This window comes from Cydia splendana, chromosome 10, assembly GCF_910591565.1.
Source record: "Cydia splendana chromosome 10, ilCydSple1.2, whole genome shotgun sequence".
Classification (NCBI taxonomy): domain Eukaryota; kingdom Metazoa; phylum Arthropoda; class Insecta; order Lepidoptera; family Tortricidae; genus Cydia; species Cydia splendana.
Window position 1 is genome coordinate 5,611,236 of NC_085969.1, and position 17,284 is coordinate 5,628,519.

General features: G+C 38.9%; 1 protein-coding gene across 3 annotated transcripts in view; it reads right to left on the reverse strand.

Annotated features, from left to right (window-relative positions):
* Positions 1–17,284, reverse strand: part of LOC134794159 (myosin-4-like) — a 200,475-nt gene that overhangs the window by 3,805 nt on the left and 179,386 nt on the right. For all 3 annotated transcript variants that reach the window (XM_063765874.1, XM_063765873.1, XM_063765876.1), the window contains 11 exons: positions 10,957–11,340; positions 9,920–10,441; positions 9,350–9,456; positions 8,269–8,401; positions 7,164–7,268; positions 6,074–6,225; positions 4,929–5,139; positions 3,448–3,657; positions 2,827–3,063; positions 2,071–2,256; positions 162–689 (listed from right to left, as the gene is read on the reverse strand). In XM_063765874.1, the coding sequence (XP_063621944.1) occupies positions 162–689; positions 2,071–2,256; positions 2,827–3,063; positions 3,448–3,657; positions 4,929–5,139; positions 6,074–6,225; positions 7,164–7,268; positions 8,269–8,401; positions 9,350–9,456; positions 9,920–10,441; positions 10,957–11,340 (2,775 nt within the window). The remainder of the gene's footprint in view (positions 1–161; positions 690–2,070; positions 2,257–2,826; positions 3,064–3,447; positions 3,658–4,928; positions 5,140–6,073; positions 6,226–7,163; positions 7,269–8,268; positions 8,402–9,349; positions 9,457–9,919; positions 10,442–10,956; positions 11,341–17,284) is intronic.

Genomic DNA, 17,284 nt, shown 5'->3' on the forward strand with positions numbered 1-17,284 from the left:
GGTTTTATGTTCGGATGATGTGACAATGGGAGGAATTGAATACAAAATAAGAATATTAAACATGATATTTACCAGAACCATTAATATGGATTGGATTAATCGCATTAGAAATATTAATCAATGCAGTTATCACACAGTTTTAGTCACAAATGATACCGTACCTCAGTGTCAGTCTTCGCGTCCGCGTCGCCTATCGATCGGACCAGCTCCTTAGATATCGCCATTAAGAGGTAATTCGTGATTTTCGCTTTGGTTTCAGCAGACATCTCTCTACCGGTGACTTTGATTTCTTTGCACACTCTAGTGAGGTCATCGTCGACCGTGTTGTGGATTCTGTCGAAGAGGTCTTCGATCAGTTGCCCGACGAGTTGGCTCCTCATAGCCGGACAGGAGCACCTCGAATCTGATGTTATGTAGCTCATACTGTGATGCATCCTATCGTAGTCTGTCTTCTTTGGTACGGCAGTGTATATGGAGTAACCTTCGTCCACATACTCGCTTCTATCTGGCTTCAGTTCTATCCTAGACGCATGGAACGACTGTCTCATCGTCTCGCTCCGTAACTCTTCCAGCTCTTCAGTCTTAATGGAGAGCTCATGACTTAACGTTTTGATCTTCTCATCACACTTCCTCTTGCACTGGGTTAAAGCTTTTTGTGTTAATGCTAGCTGCTTTTCCAGAGATTCGACCTGAGAACACATGTCTTCTTAGAGAGGCTTGGATCCATGCACGATATTTACAGGACACTCCATGCGTGGCGCGACGACGTTCGTGTGACAAGCGGGGATGCAGCGCGTTAGTGAACGGTTAAGCGGTAACGAATAAAGCGTTAAAACATGCAATGGCCAAGCTAAATACAAATATTAAGCTATTACAATTATATCTACAAACTAGATACTTGATTATGATACATATTACCGAATCCAATGTAAGATGCGTCGCTATTAATACTAAATGGTATTTTATCAATGGTATCAAGTATAATAAACACCAAATGGTTTGTATAAATATTGATCGTTACAAAAAATAATGGAGATTCATCTTACATTAGAAAAACATGCAACAAACGTATGACCTCATATTACGAATATTACAAAAATTTCAAAATGTTGTGCACTTAGAGATTTTTTTCTTATTTAATAGAAATATAAAACAAAATACATACGGGGTGTTTCTTAACCCTTAGCCAAATATTTGGAAGTGATTAATAAGTATATAGGTCATACTCAGCAAATTTTACAATGGGACCAACCACGAAATCTCGAAAAAATATTTGGAAACCTCCTATAGAAAACATCGACATCTAAAACGTATGCAACACTTGCAACAGCCTGGCAACAGCTAATTCTTTTATTTTGCGGTTTCAAGGTTGATCCCACTTTAAAAGTTGCTTATTTAATTATGGCTAAGAGTTGATAATAGTACATTATTGTCGAGGTTCGGAAGTAGCTACTTGCAGGCTGAGGATTCGTTTTAAACGGACGACCTTGGGAGTCCGTTTAATTGAATCCGAAGCCAGCAAGTAGCCTTCCAGCCGAGTCATATATAGTGCTTTTCTCAAAAATGGTGCAAGAAATATAAATATCATAGAAATATTTTACAAAAGCAACGTTCTTACGTATATATTTTCACAGAAAAAAGTAGAAACAATTGAAAAATTTAGCTTTGCCGCCTTTTTATTTTTTTAATAAAAAAATAGAAGTGTATTTTTCTGCCGAAAATACGCCAACCTATTTGAGACAGCTAAATAGTCGCGGTACTAATCATCTGTTTGGCTGTTTAATGGGCCTGTGCCTTCATTTGATATGGCCATTTCAACTTTTAAAAAGTTTGGAACTCGACAAATAATGGAATTTGTATGCAACATTGCAGTCCCAAAATCGAGACTGCAATGTTTTTAACTTTTTAATTTTTGACTGGCCATAAACTACGCGCTTCGCGACGTATTTTTTAAACGGCAAAGTCGACTTTGCCGTCCATTTTTGAGAAAAACATATTTTATTTTATATTTTCATGCGATAATGCTAGTCGTACATGTCACGTTTCTCTAACCACGGCTGAATGACTAACCTCCTCTTTCAGTTCACCGTTGGTGACCTCCAGATCCTGGTGGTTCTTGCAGGCTCTCTGCAGCTCTTTCCTAACGGACTCTAGTTCGCTCAAGAACTTTAGTTCGGTTTTCCGCGACGCTTCCTTCGTGGTCTTCATTTCCTTTTCGATGTTCTTGTTCATTTTGCGGAGTTGCTCAACTTCACCCTGTTATAAAGTAATCGTTAAAGTTATAAGACTTTATGGTTTATTGAACACACATCGTAATGGTCAGCTTTGTTTTGTTTTATACCTCGATAATTTAATATACATATAATATGTCATATATTATTCTCACTTGGCCTCAGATATAGGATGCCTACAGATAAAGTGGCAAGTATAAGGTTAATTTTGCGAATTTAATACAAGGGAATATTGTGCAAAACTCTGCATAAAGGTCGCCACTAGGATAAACAGTAACAAACCTTGATGCATCAATGTCTTATTTATTCACAAATAATTTGTAAAAACTTGACAAAGAACTGTTTACGACAATATGGCATAATATGTATAACTTACTCTATGGTTTACAATATGTGTTAGTGCTGCACTCTGGAGGTAGAACATTGCAGTAATATTCCCATTGTATCAAACACACCCTCACCCTCCTCCCTCCCTCCTCACCCTCTTGTGTCAGAGGCCAAGATCCTCTTTGGGTCACTGAGCCAGTGATGTATGTATGTATGTATCAAACACACCCAATTCTATACCTAGTTATCAACACAGTACCTGACTTACCTTAAACGCAGCTTCAACAGATTTAAAAGTGGCCTCAGACTTCCTAAAGTCTGCCTGAGTTTTCGAGAGCGTGTTCTGAAGGTTCAGGTTCAAGCTCTTGTGCTTCTGTGAGTCCCGTTCAGATTTCTCGAGGGCTATCTTCAGTAATGAATCAGACTCTTCAAGTTCTCTGATCGTCTTCTTTAGGGGCTCGATGATTTTCTTGAATTGGTCCTTTTCATCTTGTAGTTTTTTAACCTAGAAATAAAAGAAAAACCTATTAACCACTGCAATATGTTCAACAATCTTGACTTTATCAAGGACTATTTAGATTTTCCCTGACTATTTCGGTCTCGGAAAAAAGATCGGTGTCTATCTCTGATAGTGATCCGAAAAATTAACGAGTACTCTATTATACCTTCAAGACTTTATATCTAGCTTTGGAGATTGACAGAAACGGTGGGTCTAATGCCTTACCTATACCTTCAAATTGCTTATAGTCGCATAATGCGCCTCCTTCTTCTTTTATTAGTACTTACCTAATCTTGACCTACTTAGATATCACTCGCCTCTCGCTGTCTACCAGCAACTCATCTCCATTGAGCGATCTGAGGGATGTACCATGACCATGACTATTCTTACCTGTCCCTTCAAGCAGCTCTCAGACGCGTGCGCCTCCTCAATTTTCTTCTTGTAGCCGCCCTCCATCTCAGCCCACATATCGTCGGCCTGAGTCAACATCTCGAGGTAGGCCGTTTCCCGCCTCTCTAGCTCGGCGACGCGCGCCTTCAATTCCTTTTCGATGACGAGAAGCTTTTGGATTTTTTCCATTGTCGCTGGGTCCACGGGGAGCTGTTGACAGTTATGTAGTTTAATGTTCATAGCTGCATGGATTCATAAGCAAGAAGAAGCCTTGCACGAGTTAAGGTGTTTCTTCATTCGTACCTAAATACTTTAGGTTGCCGAAAAGAAACAACCAACATCTGCGTAACATCTTATTAAGCGTCATCATCATAATCATATCAGCCAGAGGACGTCCACTGCTGGACATAGGCCTCCCCCAAAGAGTGCCACAATGACCGGTCTTGCGCCACCCGCATCCAGCGGACTTATTAAGCGTAAATATATTTAAACCAAACTTTTCACAAGCTTGTGGCAGTTGTAGCTTAACTCTATAGGTAAGTTTACATTTGTACATTAGGTATGTATTTGACAATCGACAATCAACACATACCTACCTACTCTAAGCGATGGCATAGTTGTTGCATTTCACACCAGCCAGCTGGTTCAACGAAGTTAAACTCTAATGTCTTAATAATAAGATTTGCAATCAACGCCACAAAACCATTCAGATAACATCCAAAACGATTAGAGATAAATTTCCAATGAATTCGAGGAACTAAGCAATTAGGACTTATTTCATGACTGCGATGTTAAATATAGGTCAACGTCTTTATTACTTCTCACATAAGGCCGTGTTTCGGATATCTAAAAGCATGTTAATAGTGATTATGTAGTTTGTACTAGATTCTTTCCTACGGTCTGATAACGATGTTACAATGAGATCGTTTTCGAAGAATATGATCTCGAAATCCGAGATTTGGAACTAGTGCGGTAATAGAAACAATGTTAGGTGAAATTATGTAAGTAAGCAGTTCAAGTTCGTAACTTTGCTGCTATATGTATGTGAAGTCCCCAATCTACATTGGGTTAGCGTGGGGACTATAGCCCAAGCCCTCTCGCGCATAAGAGGAGGCCTGTGCCCAGCAGTGAGACGTATATAGGCCGAATGAATGATGATAGATACTTTTTCTATACTCTCTACACTATTTTTTAATGGTTTAATTGTAATAAAAAAAACATTATCCGACCGAAAGTGAAGTTAAAAATAAATATAAGTATGTATGTAGAAGAGTGTACTCTCATGCGCGAGAGGGCTTGGGCTATAGTCCCCACGCTAACCCAATGTAGATTGGGGAATTCACATACACCTTTTGAATTCCTTCGCAGATGTATGCACCTGCATACCTCACGATGTTTTCCTTCACCGAAAAGCTAGTGGTATCTAATTCAAGTTTAAATGTTGTATATTATTTTGGCATAGCCTTTAGCGAGTAACTTACATTCTCCTTCTGACTCTCTCCATCTATCTTATCCTTCAGCTCGGAGATCTTCTCCTGGATCTGGTCCCCCTTGGAACAGCACCGACACTCCGCCACTCTGATCTGTATCTTAGTGGACTCTAGCTCCTCTTCCAGTTCTCTCACTTTGGCCTTTAGCGAGTTTGTCACTGTCTTCGTCTGGTTCTCTATCTCTCTCTTTTCTTTTAACAGTCTGAAAAAAATATTGAGAAATTATTGCTTTTTAAAGTGTGATTACTGATTACATTCTAGGATCGCATTTAATTACTTAGATGGTCATAATTCATCATTACGAATGAATGTGGAGGAAGGTACGAGGAAAGGAAAACCGAGGAAAAGGTGGATGGACTGTGTGAGAGATGATAAGAAATGAACGCAAGTGAATGATGAGATGACGGGCGACAGAGAGGTATGGAAGAAAAAGACACGCTGCGCCGAACCCAAGTGAATGGGACAAGGGCAAGCGAATGATTTTTGTCATAATTCAGCACTAAAATGCATCGAGCTTCCCCAGAATCATTTCACGATGTTGGGCCTTTACACAAAGCTGCCCGAGATTGGGCTATAAACTGAGCTTATAGCTACCTAGAACGTATCTAGAAGTTTTTCTGAAAACAAAGGCACGGTTAAGGTGCCGGTTAGCCAACTACGCGAACAAGCCCCTGTTTCACCACGCTGATATTCGTCGTCTGGCATTAACAAATCACCGTACATTGATGGTACAATAAGTAAATATTCTACTTACCAACGTTACTAGGTTTACAACGTTTACAACGTTTAAGTAAGTAAGTAGTAGTATATTTACTTACTTAATGGCTTAGCGACCCAAAATGAGTCTTGGCCTCGGACACGAGTACACGCCAGTTGTCTCGATCCTGTGCTATCTCCCGCCAGTTATTGGCTTGGAGATCGCACAAGTCCGCTTCAACAGCATCGCCCCAGCAATACCTGGGACGTCCGATCGGCTTCCGCCCTACCGTTACTTACCGACCCCGAAATCTACAGGAAATTGTCAGTGTCAGGTGTCAATTGTCAAGTTTGTGAAATAGGCGCCAGAGGGTCTTTTCTCCCTCCCAATGATCTTTGTCTAAGTTATTGATACTTGTATTGTTTTAGTATAAACATACTTGAAGACCATCTCCTGCATGTCGGCGACGCCCGGCAGTTCGTCGTACCGTGACGTCCCGTACTTGACCAGCGCCCCACTTTTCTCCTTCTGCACCTGGTTGATCACGGCCCGCGTGTCTTTGCCGAAGGGGCACCGGCTTGCCAGCATGCGCTGAGGGCACAAACGATTGGTTAATATTACCTATGTGAAATTATCAAAACAGTTTCATGGCTTGTACAGGGAGCTGCTAAATTGCATGGACGCCAAATTTTTATTTAATCGAGTAATAAAGAGGCCATGTAATTTAGCCCCATTAAAATTAAGAATAAGGGGGTAAAACTTAAGCGTTAATGGATGACGTCGACTTTCCCTGATTTTATTTTGTGGTGAGGCATTGGAACTGTCTTGCTTTAGGTACAAGTACATAGAAACTGCTAAATATTATAATTTGGTAAGAAAAACCTTGAAAAACATAAATTTTAGTAGGTAAGTATATAAAACACACTTCATTATATCGACCGTGAGCACTTTCTCAATATCATGATATCATAAATTGAATATTAAAGACTTCTCATCCAATCACATTGCAAATATAATAAGCACCTGTAGATACAAACAGCAACAAACCTAGCTGCACATCGGTGGACCTTATTAGTCTTATTACAAAAGGCATAAAGTCCACCGATGTACAGTTAACAGTGTGGGTGACGGTACCTGGACCTAATGTATTTGATTAGGTATTATAAATTGTACCCAATAGCTTTGATTTAAAAACTAGCTATGGACAATTAGACAGTTCTTTTTAATATCATAAATGTTTGGATATTTGCTTATATATATTTAAATAAAAGTAAATAAATTCTACCCTCAAATGAGTCCTTAAGCCAGTTGAGGATAGAAGAAAACATTACGTGATCAAATAATGTAGGTCAAAGTCAGGTCGTTCAGTGACTGATCCAGGCGGTTATGTATTGGGTTGGTTAACCAATAAATGTTATAACTACCCGAAAATGTACAAACTGTTTATTTACTTTTATTTAAATACATAAAGTTACAGACTATAGTCAAGTCAACGAAGACGAAAAAAAATTCAAATTTGTATAACATACCTCTTTGCCAGGTGGAATGTAGGCGCCTACCGCATTAATGACGTTCCATGCGATCAGAGCTGGCACAGCCTTCTCCAGTTTACACAGTCTCGAGCGGAGCTCCTCCTAGAACACGAAAAATTGGTTAAATTTAAAAAAATAACTTGGCAGACATGGCAGAAAATACGTAAGTATGTATATAGAATTCCTATTAGCACCACTTAGCGCCTGTTTTATTACGTTTACACATAGAACGGCTAGGTTCCCACTTCCCAATTATCGCACAGTATCAAATTCACTTCTTCTCCATTCAATTACCCAATTAAAACCGCAATCCGTCTAAAATACTTCATAGAGCGACAGCTCAACAGTTAATTAAAGGTAATCAATTCATCAGTACGTGAGTGGGCGGATATAGCGATCTCCTCACACGATCGATAATCCACTAATCAAACTGACCTGCACTCTTGCTGGCCTTGGCCGGCAAGTACCTATATTGTCCTCATTCCTTCGCGAACAATGTAGGTACTGACCACTTTACCAAAGAATGTCGCTAGTACATTTTGGTGTCGGCTCATTTCAAAGGTATTGTGTTTTAATTAGATTGTATCACTGTTCCACCCGCCATTGTTAATTGCTAAACAAGGCTATAAATACAGAGACTGAAAACCCGTTATATTATTTTCCGCTTTATTGTCACGTTTAGGTAGGTACATAAACTAGCAAAACGAAAATCTTCTAATGAGATGGTAAAAAAACTGGAAGAAAGAGGATGGAATCACATCTTTTTCAGCCAGTCCGTCATAAAAGTTCTTGATAAAAACATAGGTATACATACATATAAATCATTGTTTTACCTATCGTCTGTTTAAATAAATAGGAACCTACACACATTTGAAAGTCAACTTTTTCATTGTTTTAGGAAGTTTTTGTTAGACCGAGGTTCGAACCCACGATTTTAGTAACCCACACATATACGAAAGGTTAGCATAGTTGTGCCGAACCGAACAAGCTCATAGATGTACCTCTCAACGCGAGGCAATTTCCGCGTATATGCTCGCTCTGTGTGGACCCGGCTATTTACCTACCGAACAAGAAAAAGGTTGTGCTTTTGAGCGGTACTCACCTGTTTGTGTTTCAGTGCGCACTCGTTCCTGTTGAGCTCTGCCATCAGGCGCTCGGCCTGGGCTCGCGAACATTCTCGTTGCTCCGTCATATCGCGTAGTTGCGCCGAACAAAGCTCATAATCCATCTCCAACCTGTACAATAAAGTAACGTTTTAAAAAATTTCAAAAAAGTAAGCTAAGCACTATTAGTAATTGGCGACATTTTAGTGTAGGTACAGACGTAGTGCATAATTATCTTCCATCGGTTTTTCACGGAAACGTACCTACGAACGTGTCTTGCTATTTCAGTTAGTCTTGGTATAGTTGAATTTTTTTAAGCTGACCGTTTAGAACTATCAGCTCTCATAGTCCTAAACGGTCAGCTTAAAAAAATTCAACTATATAAAAAGTACTGAGGTTGACTGAAGTAGTATGACAAATACGAACGTTAGCGTTTTCCGAGAAAATACGATGGAAACCAATTATGCACTTCATCTGTAACGTACAGTCGCCATCAAATGTATCAGAACGGCCAAGGTGTTCACAATATCTGAACATGCACTCTAACGCCCTGACAACAGGTGTGTTCAGATATTTGTGAGCGCCTTAGCCGCTCCGATATATCTGATGGCGACTGTAGCTAAGTATAAAAAGTGAATGTAGTGGAAATGAAGAAGTGAACCTACCGAAGGAGTTTGAGTATTAGTTTTTGACAGTCGTTTTCTACTTAAAGAACTATGCATACAGCATACCTAATGTAGCACGCTTCGGCTTCCTTCGATGTAGGTACATTGCTTACATCTTACTCGTAATAATGCGACGGTACGCAACGCAAGCGATGTATATAAGTACTATTCAGAACGGAAACGTCTTGCATACAATACACATCCAATGTAGCCTGGCCCTAAGAAATAGACCTCACACGCTAAATATACTCTTAAAACGGTACCTATAAATTAGATAGCTAATTCAATTATTCATTATTCATCCAATAATTAATGAAATCATAGTTACAAAACGACCACATCGTTAAATTAGCTTAATGAAGCTTGACGCATGTTCGACGCGTTGGGAAAGTGACGAATACATAAATGAACTCACTGCTGCCAGTGCAAACGGGTGTCATTTTCTATTTCTTCCAATTCACAACATTCCTCTTCGAGCCTCTCGTATTTGTCTTGAAGTTCTGAAAGTTGCAATTCGAGCTCCTGCGACAGAAAACATAAAGCTTAATAACATTATTTCGCCTATTTTTCTCAAAATAAACAGTTTATCAATTCTAAAAAGTAAAACTATGGCAGACCGAAAAGGAGATGGCGGGACGACTTGGACGCATTGTATCCTGATTGGCGGGAAACTACAAAAGACAGAGTTGAGTGGAGGAAGCAAGGGGAGGCCTTTGCCCAGCAGTGGGACACTTAACCAGGCTAATAAAAAAAATATAGGTACACATCAGGCCAAATGTTCAATCTAAATTTAATATACTACATTCCAACTATTTTTATTTTTTTCCTCGTTCCAATCCTTAATGGTATGATGTCTTATCTTATATCTAGTATATAATTTTATATACAGCGCATTACATAATTTGTTTCTGGCTGAAAGGATAGAATAATGACAAGAAATAGTTAATTCACTCATTGATCTTAATACTTTCAAAGTGTTACTTACCTGTATCCTATTCTCTAATATAAACTCCGTCTGCAACCTCTGTGCAAGTTTAGCTTCTTTCACGTCCTGAGCCGCCTCGTATATAGAGATCTTTCCCTCCAAGAACTTCAGCCTCCTCTCGTAATACTGCTTATGTTTCTTTCCCAATTTCACACACCTACACTCTAAACTATCGCCCTCTTCTTTACTATTAAGCGTCCTATTTCTAACTCCCTGTCTCTCTAACTTCTCCCTAATGCTATTCAGTCGTTGGATTTCTGTGTTAAGTTCGCCGGAGCATTCAAAACTGTCGTTGACATCTGTTTGTGTGCTCCTCGTTTCTGTTTCGACGCCCTCGAAAATCCCGCTTTCTTGTAAAACGTTGCTAGGTTTTCTTTCGTCACTGCAAAGGCTTTCGAGGGATTCACACTTGTACCCTTTCTGCTGATATGGGGTGACTGTTGCGATTGCTTTTTGGATTTTTTGCGAAGTGATATCAGTTTCCTGTTTCGTTTTCAGGTCACATATTCTTTTTGGTTTGATCTGGAAGAGGAATTATAATAAATTTGGATTTTTATTTTCAAATAAACGTGAGAAAAACATCTCTGACGTTAGGATGTTAATGTCAATGTCAAATCATTTACTTTTAAACGGCTACTACTCTATAATTTAAAACACTGCTATGAAGGATCGATCATACTGAAGATTGCTTCAATAGGCTGCAACGTTTACGCAGAATTCATAGAGTCTGTGTGGAAAGAGAAGAGTCGTAGAATGTATTGGTTCCCATATATTCCACGACTCTTCTTTTCCGCACAGACTTTAAGAAATGTATGATATAATATCATGGTCTAATAAAACATGGTCTTCTATTCCCAGAGTGACACAGGCCTACGTCACAATAACATGGCCGCTATATATAGCGCTATCGCATATTGTCATATAGCGCTGTCGCATGATGACGTAGGCTTGTGTCAGTTAGGTGACCTAGAAAAGACGGGAATAGAGTACCAGGCGGAGTATATTATTATACCATGATATAATATAAAAATACACACCTGATAGCACTCATCCTCGCTAACAGAACTGCTCAGCGCCTGAAGATTATACAGCAGCATCAGCACCTGCTCCAAGCAGTTCCTGTCTTCCACCGACCCAGCGTTCAAGATCATCTGTTCCAAATGCTCCTTCACCGGATTGCTCCTCAACGAGTCACTGGACTCGGAGGTGCGGTCGAGGATGTCCGCGAGGACCTGGGCCTTCGCGAAGTCTTCTTTAAAGTCGTCATGGGGGGTTGTGACATGGCGGCGTGGGTGGGGGGAGCTGGGGGCGGGGGATTTGTATCCGGAATCCATTCGCTTGAGCTCTGGGGACGCGGAGTCTTTGATGCGTGAGCCGGGGGACACGCAGCCTGAGTCGGAATCCGTTAGGTTGTCCCTTGCCTGTGGAAGAAAGTGATTCGTTATTAGACATCGAAATGGGTGTATGGGTGTTACAAATGCTTGATAGGTAATCCAAGTAGGATCCTTATGGGTTGTTTCACTTCATCATAAATCGAATTTGGGTGGAGTAAGAGAATTAAAATGCGACTAGCTTAGAGTGAGTGAACCCTTTACTTGTATTCCTGGAAAAGACCCACACCACAAGGCACTTGGTTTATATATGTTCTACCTGAGCTGATACTCTTTGCAAAAGTCATCGCTTGTTTCTGTATATCCAAGTAAAATAAGATCGCTCTATTATAATTCATAAATAATTTATATAAGCAAACAAAGCATACGTGTTTACGAGAGAAAATATGTATACCTGAGTAAATAAATAAAAATATCATTTTCATCTCGTTAAGAAACTGCGTTGCGCCAATCTAGTGAACAAATGTATATTTATTCACATCTTGTCCTTATCACAATGAAATAGGGTGTATAATGCTATAAATTTCTGGGTGGCACGTCATAACGTTGGGCTCCAGTTGGTCGCAGTTTCGAATGAAAATTGCCGGAACTATCGGACTTCGTATCGGAGCTCATTACCATGAAGATTTAGACGTCTCCGGCTTCTACGCTGAGCAAATTGGTATGTGCTAGTCAAGAAACCAAGATCAATTATTTAATATAATTTAAATAGCAAGAGTCCTCTGGATATTGTTGAGACAGTTGCACGATGTTTTTTTTACTTATAGACTAGTTTAAAACGAACTTAAGTATTTTTAAGTGCAGTTTTTTTAAACGAATCACATTCACCGCCCCAATTACGGATATCCTGTATGTTGATCCGTATTACGCTCAAGACGTTAAGCGTCCGGTTCCTGACTCCTGACGCGAATTCATAATAATAAGTTAATATTTATACGAGCATTTACTTATGAGCAGACATCGTAAATTTTATAGTATTTTTGGTGCAGCGGAGTGGTGTTAACGGAACTGGTACAGGCGGCTTAGCACGGTCGCGTTTTTATCCCTTGTCACCATGCCTGTCACGTTCTAACAAGTATGTAAGTGCGAAAGGGACGCGCATAGTGATAGTCGATAAAAATGGAACCGTGCTGAGCCCGCAGATAATTCCAACTGAAATGGTAAATTTAGGTTAATATTAACGTCATAATTTCAGAGAAGTTTGACGTTTAAAATAACACTTGAACTGCGTGGGCTATCAAAATCGCTGCAGACTTTTCTTGGTCTAACTCTATCAGTGCCCTGATAAGTTTGAGTACAAATTTTATAACAGCCTTAATACGCCGACAAAGGGCCGCTGCAAGCTAAATAATTATGAACCGCACCTACATTCTTCGACTGTGCCTTTTTACTCATAAATATACTGGGTCAAGCAGATCTTGTCAGTAGAAAAAGGCGCGAAATTCAAATTTTCTATGAGACGATATCCCTTCGCGCATACATTTTTCAAATTTGCCGCCTTTTTCTACTGACAAGATCTGCTTGACCAGCTATAGTCGCATATCTACCGATAAAACTTGTTCTATTGCGCAATTTACACGCTCTACATGCCCTTCAGAGGGCCTATCGCGTCACGTTCGTTGTATTGCCTCCCTGTCACACTTACGTACGAATTTACAAGTGCGACAAAGAGGCAACACGTCGAACGTGACGCGATAGGCCCTCAGGTGAAGCGTTGAAAAGAGTGTGGCTAGGAGCGAAACACATTGCTAATCAGTGTTCTATCTTAATTGCCACATGCTAACTTAATGATCTACACTTTAGACGACCTGTAAATGTGTTTATTAAGTACACTATGAGCAAAATCAGCATATCAATATTTCTTGATCATCAGATAAAATTGTCTGTAACTTAAAGTAATTCAGGGAAACACTATAATTGTAAAACATGATAAATCAAGTCCAAGTAAATGTAATATTTAAAAAGTCCCTTAAAAACTAACCTATCAGCTAAGCGAAAGAGACAACTTGTGTCATACCTAATATACTACATAATATTACATTGCACTCACTTGAGTAATTCGTTTTGTTCTTTTTTCGATTTTCAGCCGATTTTTTCCACTGTTTTCAAAAAATAAAGAGAGCTTTTTGCGACCGGGTACAGTGAAAAACTGCTTTACCTACCTATTATTTTCCTCATAGCGTGCCCTACGCTTTAGAGAATTACATGCAAAATATGAAATTAAGTTTGTTTAGATTTGATCTGAGATTACAAATACTGCCAGCATAACGTTACTGTATTAGGTAAATTTACGTGCATTCAACCATGTATGAACATACATGTAATATGCGAGTATAATATGCCGTTTATGTTGCCGACAATTAAAAGTAAGGTTAGCAGGAAGGGACTTTATTAGTTGACGGAGTTCCTTCATCCTTGTACATTATTTGTTTTATTGATCTGGAATGCCGTTTTTGTCGAAAGGTGGCCATAGGAGCTTTGCAATCAAACCAACGAACGCCCATAGTGTAGCTAGGTAAGATAGATGTGAAGATGAAAATAGATGGCTCTGTCTGTCAGATGAAGACCCTACAGTCCTCTTCCGTGCTTCAACAGTCGAATTTGCGGCTGCTATATTATTTTGCAAGCCTTTAGGTACGTGTCTTTGTATTCATTTGTCTATGCTTAATTGGAATAATTAGCAAAACAATTAAAAAATAATTGATTGTGAATTATATGATATATATATGAGAAATTAAAGAAATTTAAAAAAAAAGGGTGAAGTTGGCATTTTCTACTACAAGAAACTCAGAAAGTATAATTTCACGGTTGAACACTTTTACCCCACATAAACCCCAGTTTCCCAAGAGCTTGATATGACTCAATGGGCGATAAATCGATATGCGAAGCCTATAATTTAAAACAATAAACAGGTGAACAGCGATAAAACTGCTAATTTATAGTGTTGCCATCCCACTGCACAAGATAATTTGATTTGCGAAAATCTTTAACCTCCCGTAATCCTAATAAATTAACTTTAACGCGTTATAAAGTACGACCTAACTCAATGTGGCAAAAACGATATTTAATTAAACTAACCAACCTTATTATTTTATCGATTTCAATAAATTATCTAACTCAAGACGGCAAAAACGATATTTAATTAACAATTTTACTAACCAACCTTATTATTTTATCGATTTCAATAAATTTCAATAATATATGACAGGGGACTGCTAGACGCATCAATGTGATAGCTCTAATGTGTCTATTTTTCGGACTTTACACTTTAAGAACACATTGTAACATGTATACTTAAAATATACAAATAAAACTATAAGTAAAGTAAATAAATAAATAAATATTGGGGACATCTTACACAGATCAAACCTAGCCCCAAACTAAGCAAAGCTTGTACTATGGGTACTAGGCGACGATATACATACTTGTATAGATAAATACATACTTATATACATAGAAAACAACCATGACTCAGGAACAAATATTAGTGTTCATCACACAAATAAATGCCCTTACTGGGATTCGAACCCAGGACCATCGGCTTAGCAGACAGGGTCACTATCCACTAGACCAGACCGGTCGTACTATCTTTATCTAATGTCAGCTGCGCTGCGACCTATACTCTAGGTCGTTCATCTAAGTGGAAGAATTTTTCCAAGTTTAGTTCACTCGTTTTAGCCTTAGACTCCTTAGAGCAAAAACGTAAACAATAATTTACTATATACATAGAACATAATTAAAATATATAATTATAGAACTTATACCTATAGGGCCTGTTAGAAATGCATTACAGAACTTATACCTATAGGGCCTGTTAGAAATGCACTAGTTTATTTACAGTACATAATATATGGTGCTACTTCATCGGCCTAGTGCGGTAACTAGCACTAAGTATACGTGCGTATGTCGAAACATGAAAGGGCCATAAATATGTACTGTAAAACGTTCTTCAATACACGTGCGAAAATGTAATTCCTACTTTATTTTCCTACTTTTCGCACGTGTATCGTAATGTACTATTTATAATAACGATTGTTCTTGACCCGCACTACCATTTACGACTGTTTTTAGTACATATCAGTTCTATGTGGGATTCATTGTTCCTTTGTAAAAATAATGGGTTCTGTAGAAATGCAGTCTTACTGCATTATGCAGTTTCTTGTACGTATAAATGTTAATTCAAGCATGCGCTTTGCATTGCAAACACTTAACACAATGATTTGAATAAAAACATGTCTCCCACTAGGAAACATCAAGCAAGTATAACCATTGTAGTAGCAACGCACAAATGACCATTTATAGAGTTTATCTCTTTGCAATAAAGTTTATAAATGTCTATTTCATTAATTATGAATGGTACTCACAGCAAATACGTGCAATGAGGGTGCACATTCAGTACCGTCTTTACCATAAGGGCACACGGGGCCCGTGCCCACTACCCAGGGCCCCCATCCTCAGGGGGCCCCGAAGGACAGACAGTAACAGTAAATTGCATTACTCATAGTAGAAAAATGTTAGTTTAATTCGTTTTCTTTACTTTCCAAAAGGGCCCCAAAGTCTTTTAATGTGCCCAAGGGCCCCAGCGTAGTTTAAGATGAGCACAGATTTTTTTAGCTGCATCAGACTGATGGGTGCATTGCTCTACAATCCAACTCCTTGAGCTTTTCCCATACAATTTACCATTTGTTTGACATAATTATTGAAAGTCATTAATGTATTGATCGTCAGATTATCATTAGTCATAATTCTGATACCGTTATCTTTCAGGATTTTCGTAAGGTTATCCTATAGATAGGCTAGGCTAGGTTAGGTTAGGCTTGTTTTATGGCAATACTGAAAAGTTACGCGTTTCTGAGAAAAACCAAATTATGACAACGAAAATGCGGACAAGCAATACATTATGACTTAAAACTTTATGGGAAACAATAGAGACCCATTTAAGAGCCCTTTGGCTTACCTTAGAGGGGACTCTATCGTGTCTCAAATCAATTCGCTTTGGCAGCGAAAGTTGATTGACCGTCAAAATTATTAGGTAAGTTAATCAATCCGATTCGGAAAGGACGTGAGTTTGATACGGGCCGAGAGTGAAAAGTACTTGCGCTCATGATATCTTTTTACACAGTCTTTATGTCGTTCACGCAAGGTTTAATTTTAAATGGTTTAATTTGAGGCGCTATTATGAAAAAACTTGACCCCATCGCCAATCGAGCAGTCGCATGCATACATGAACTCCGATTATGTACGTTGATTTGCTATCAGATCCCGAGTTGTCGCTTATACTTGTTTTTCAGAGCCAAGTTCTCCCTTACGGCCCGATTCGAACTTTACTCCCTTACGGCCCGATTCGAACTTTAAGATACGTCAGTTAATAGATTTAGAAACGTTGTGGATAAGATGTGTCAGTGTCATAAGTGATGTTTTTGTTTGAAGAAACGTCACATTTGATACTGACGTATCTAATTCATATCGTTTCTAGATCTATTAACTGACATATCTTAAAGCTCGAATCGGGCCGTTAGTAACAACAATATCGAATGACGCCGTATGGTTTTCAAGATTACAGTAGCATTGCCAGAACCTTATTACAACCACATAAGGTCTACCATGGATCAGTTCAGTTTTTGGTAGTACAGTCAAATAATTTAATTTTAGTACCATTTCGTACCTTGTCACAGTGACAATCAATATGAAAATCGCTAGAGTCAGACCAAGAAAAGTCTGCAGCGGATTTGATAGCCCACGCAGAGCACTCAAATCCGCTGCAGACTTTTCTTGGTCCGACTCTAGAGACTATTATCTGTCAGAGTGACAAGGTACAAAATGGTACTGAAATTAAATGTCTTGACTGTACCTACAATGGAGAAGATTACAAAATAATGGAGGTGTTAATTGAATTGGACACCTCATATCCCGAGTGGTGCGGAAGGAAGATGCATATTATGACGAACTCGTTAACACCTATGTAATGACTAAA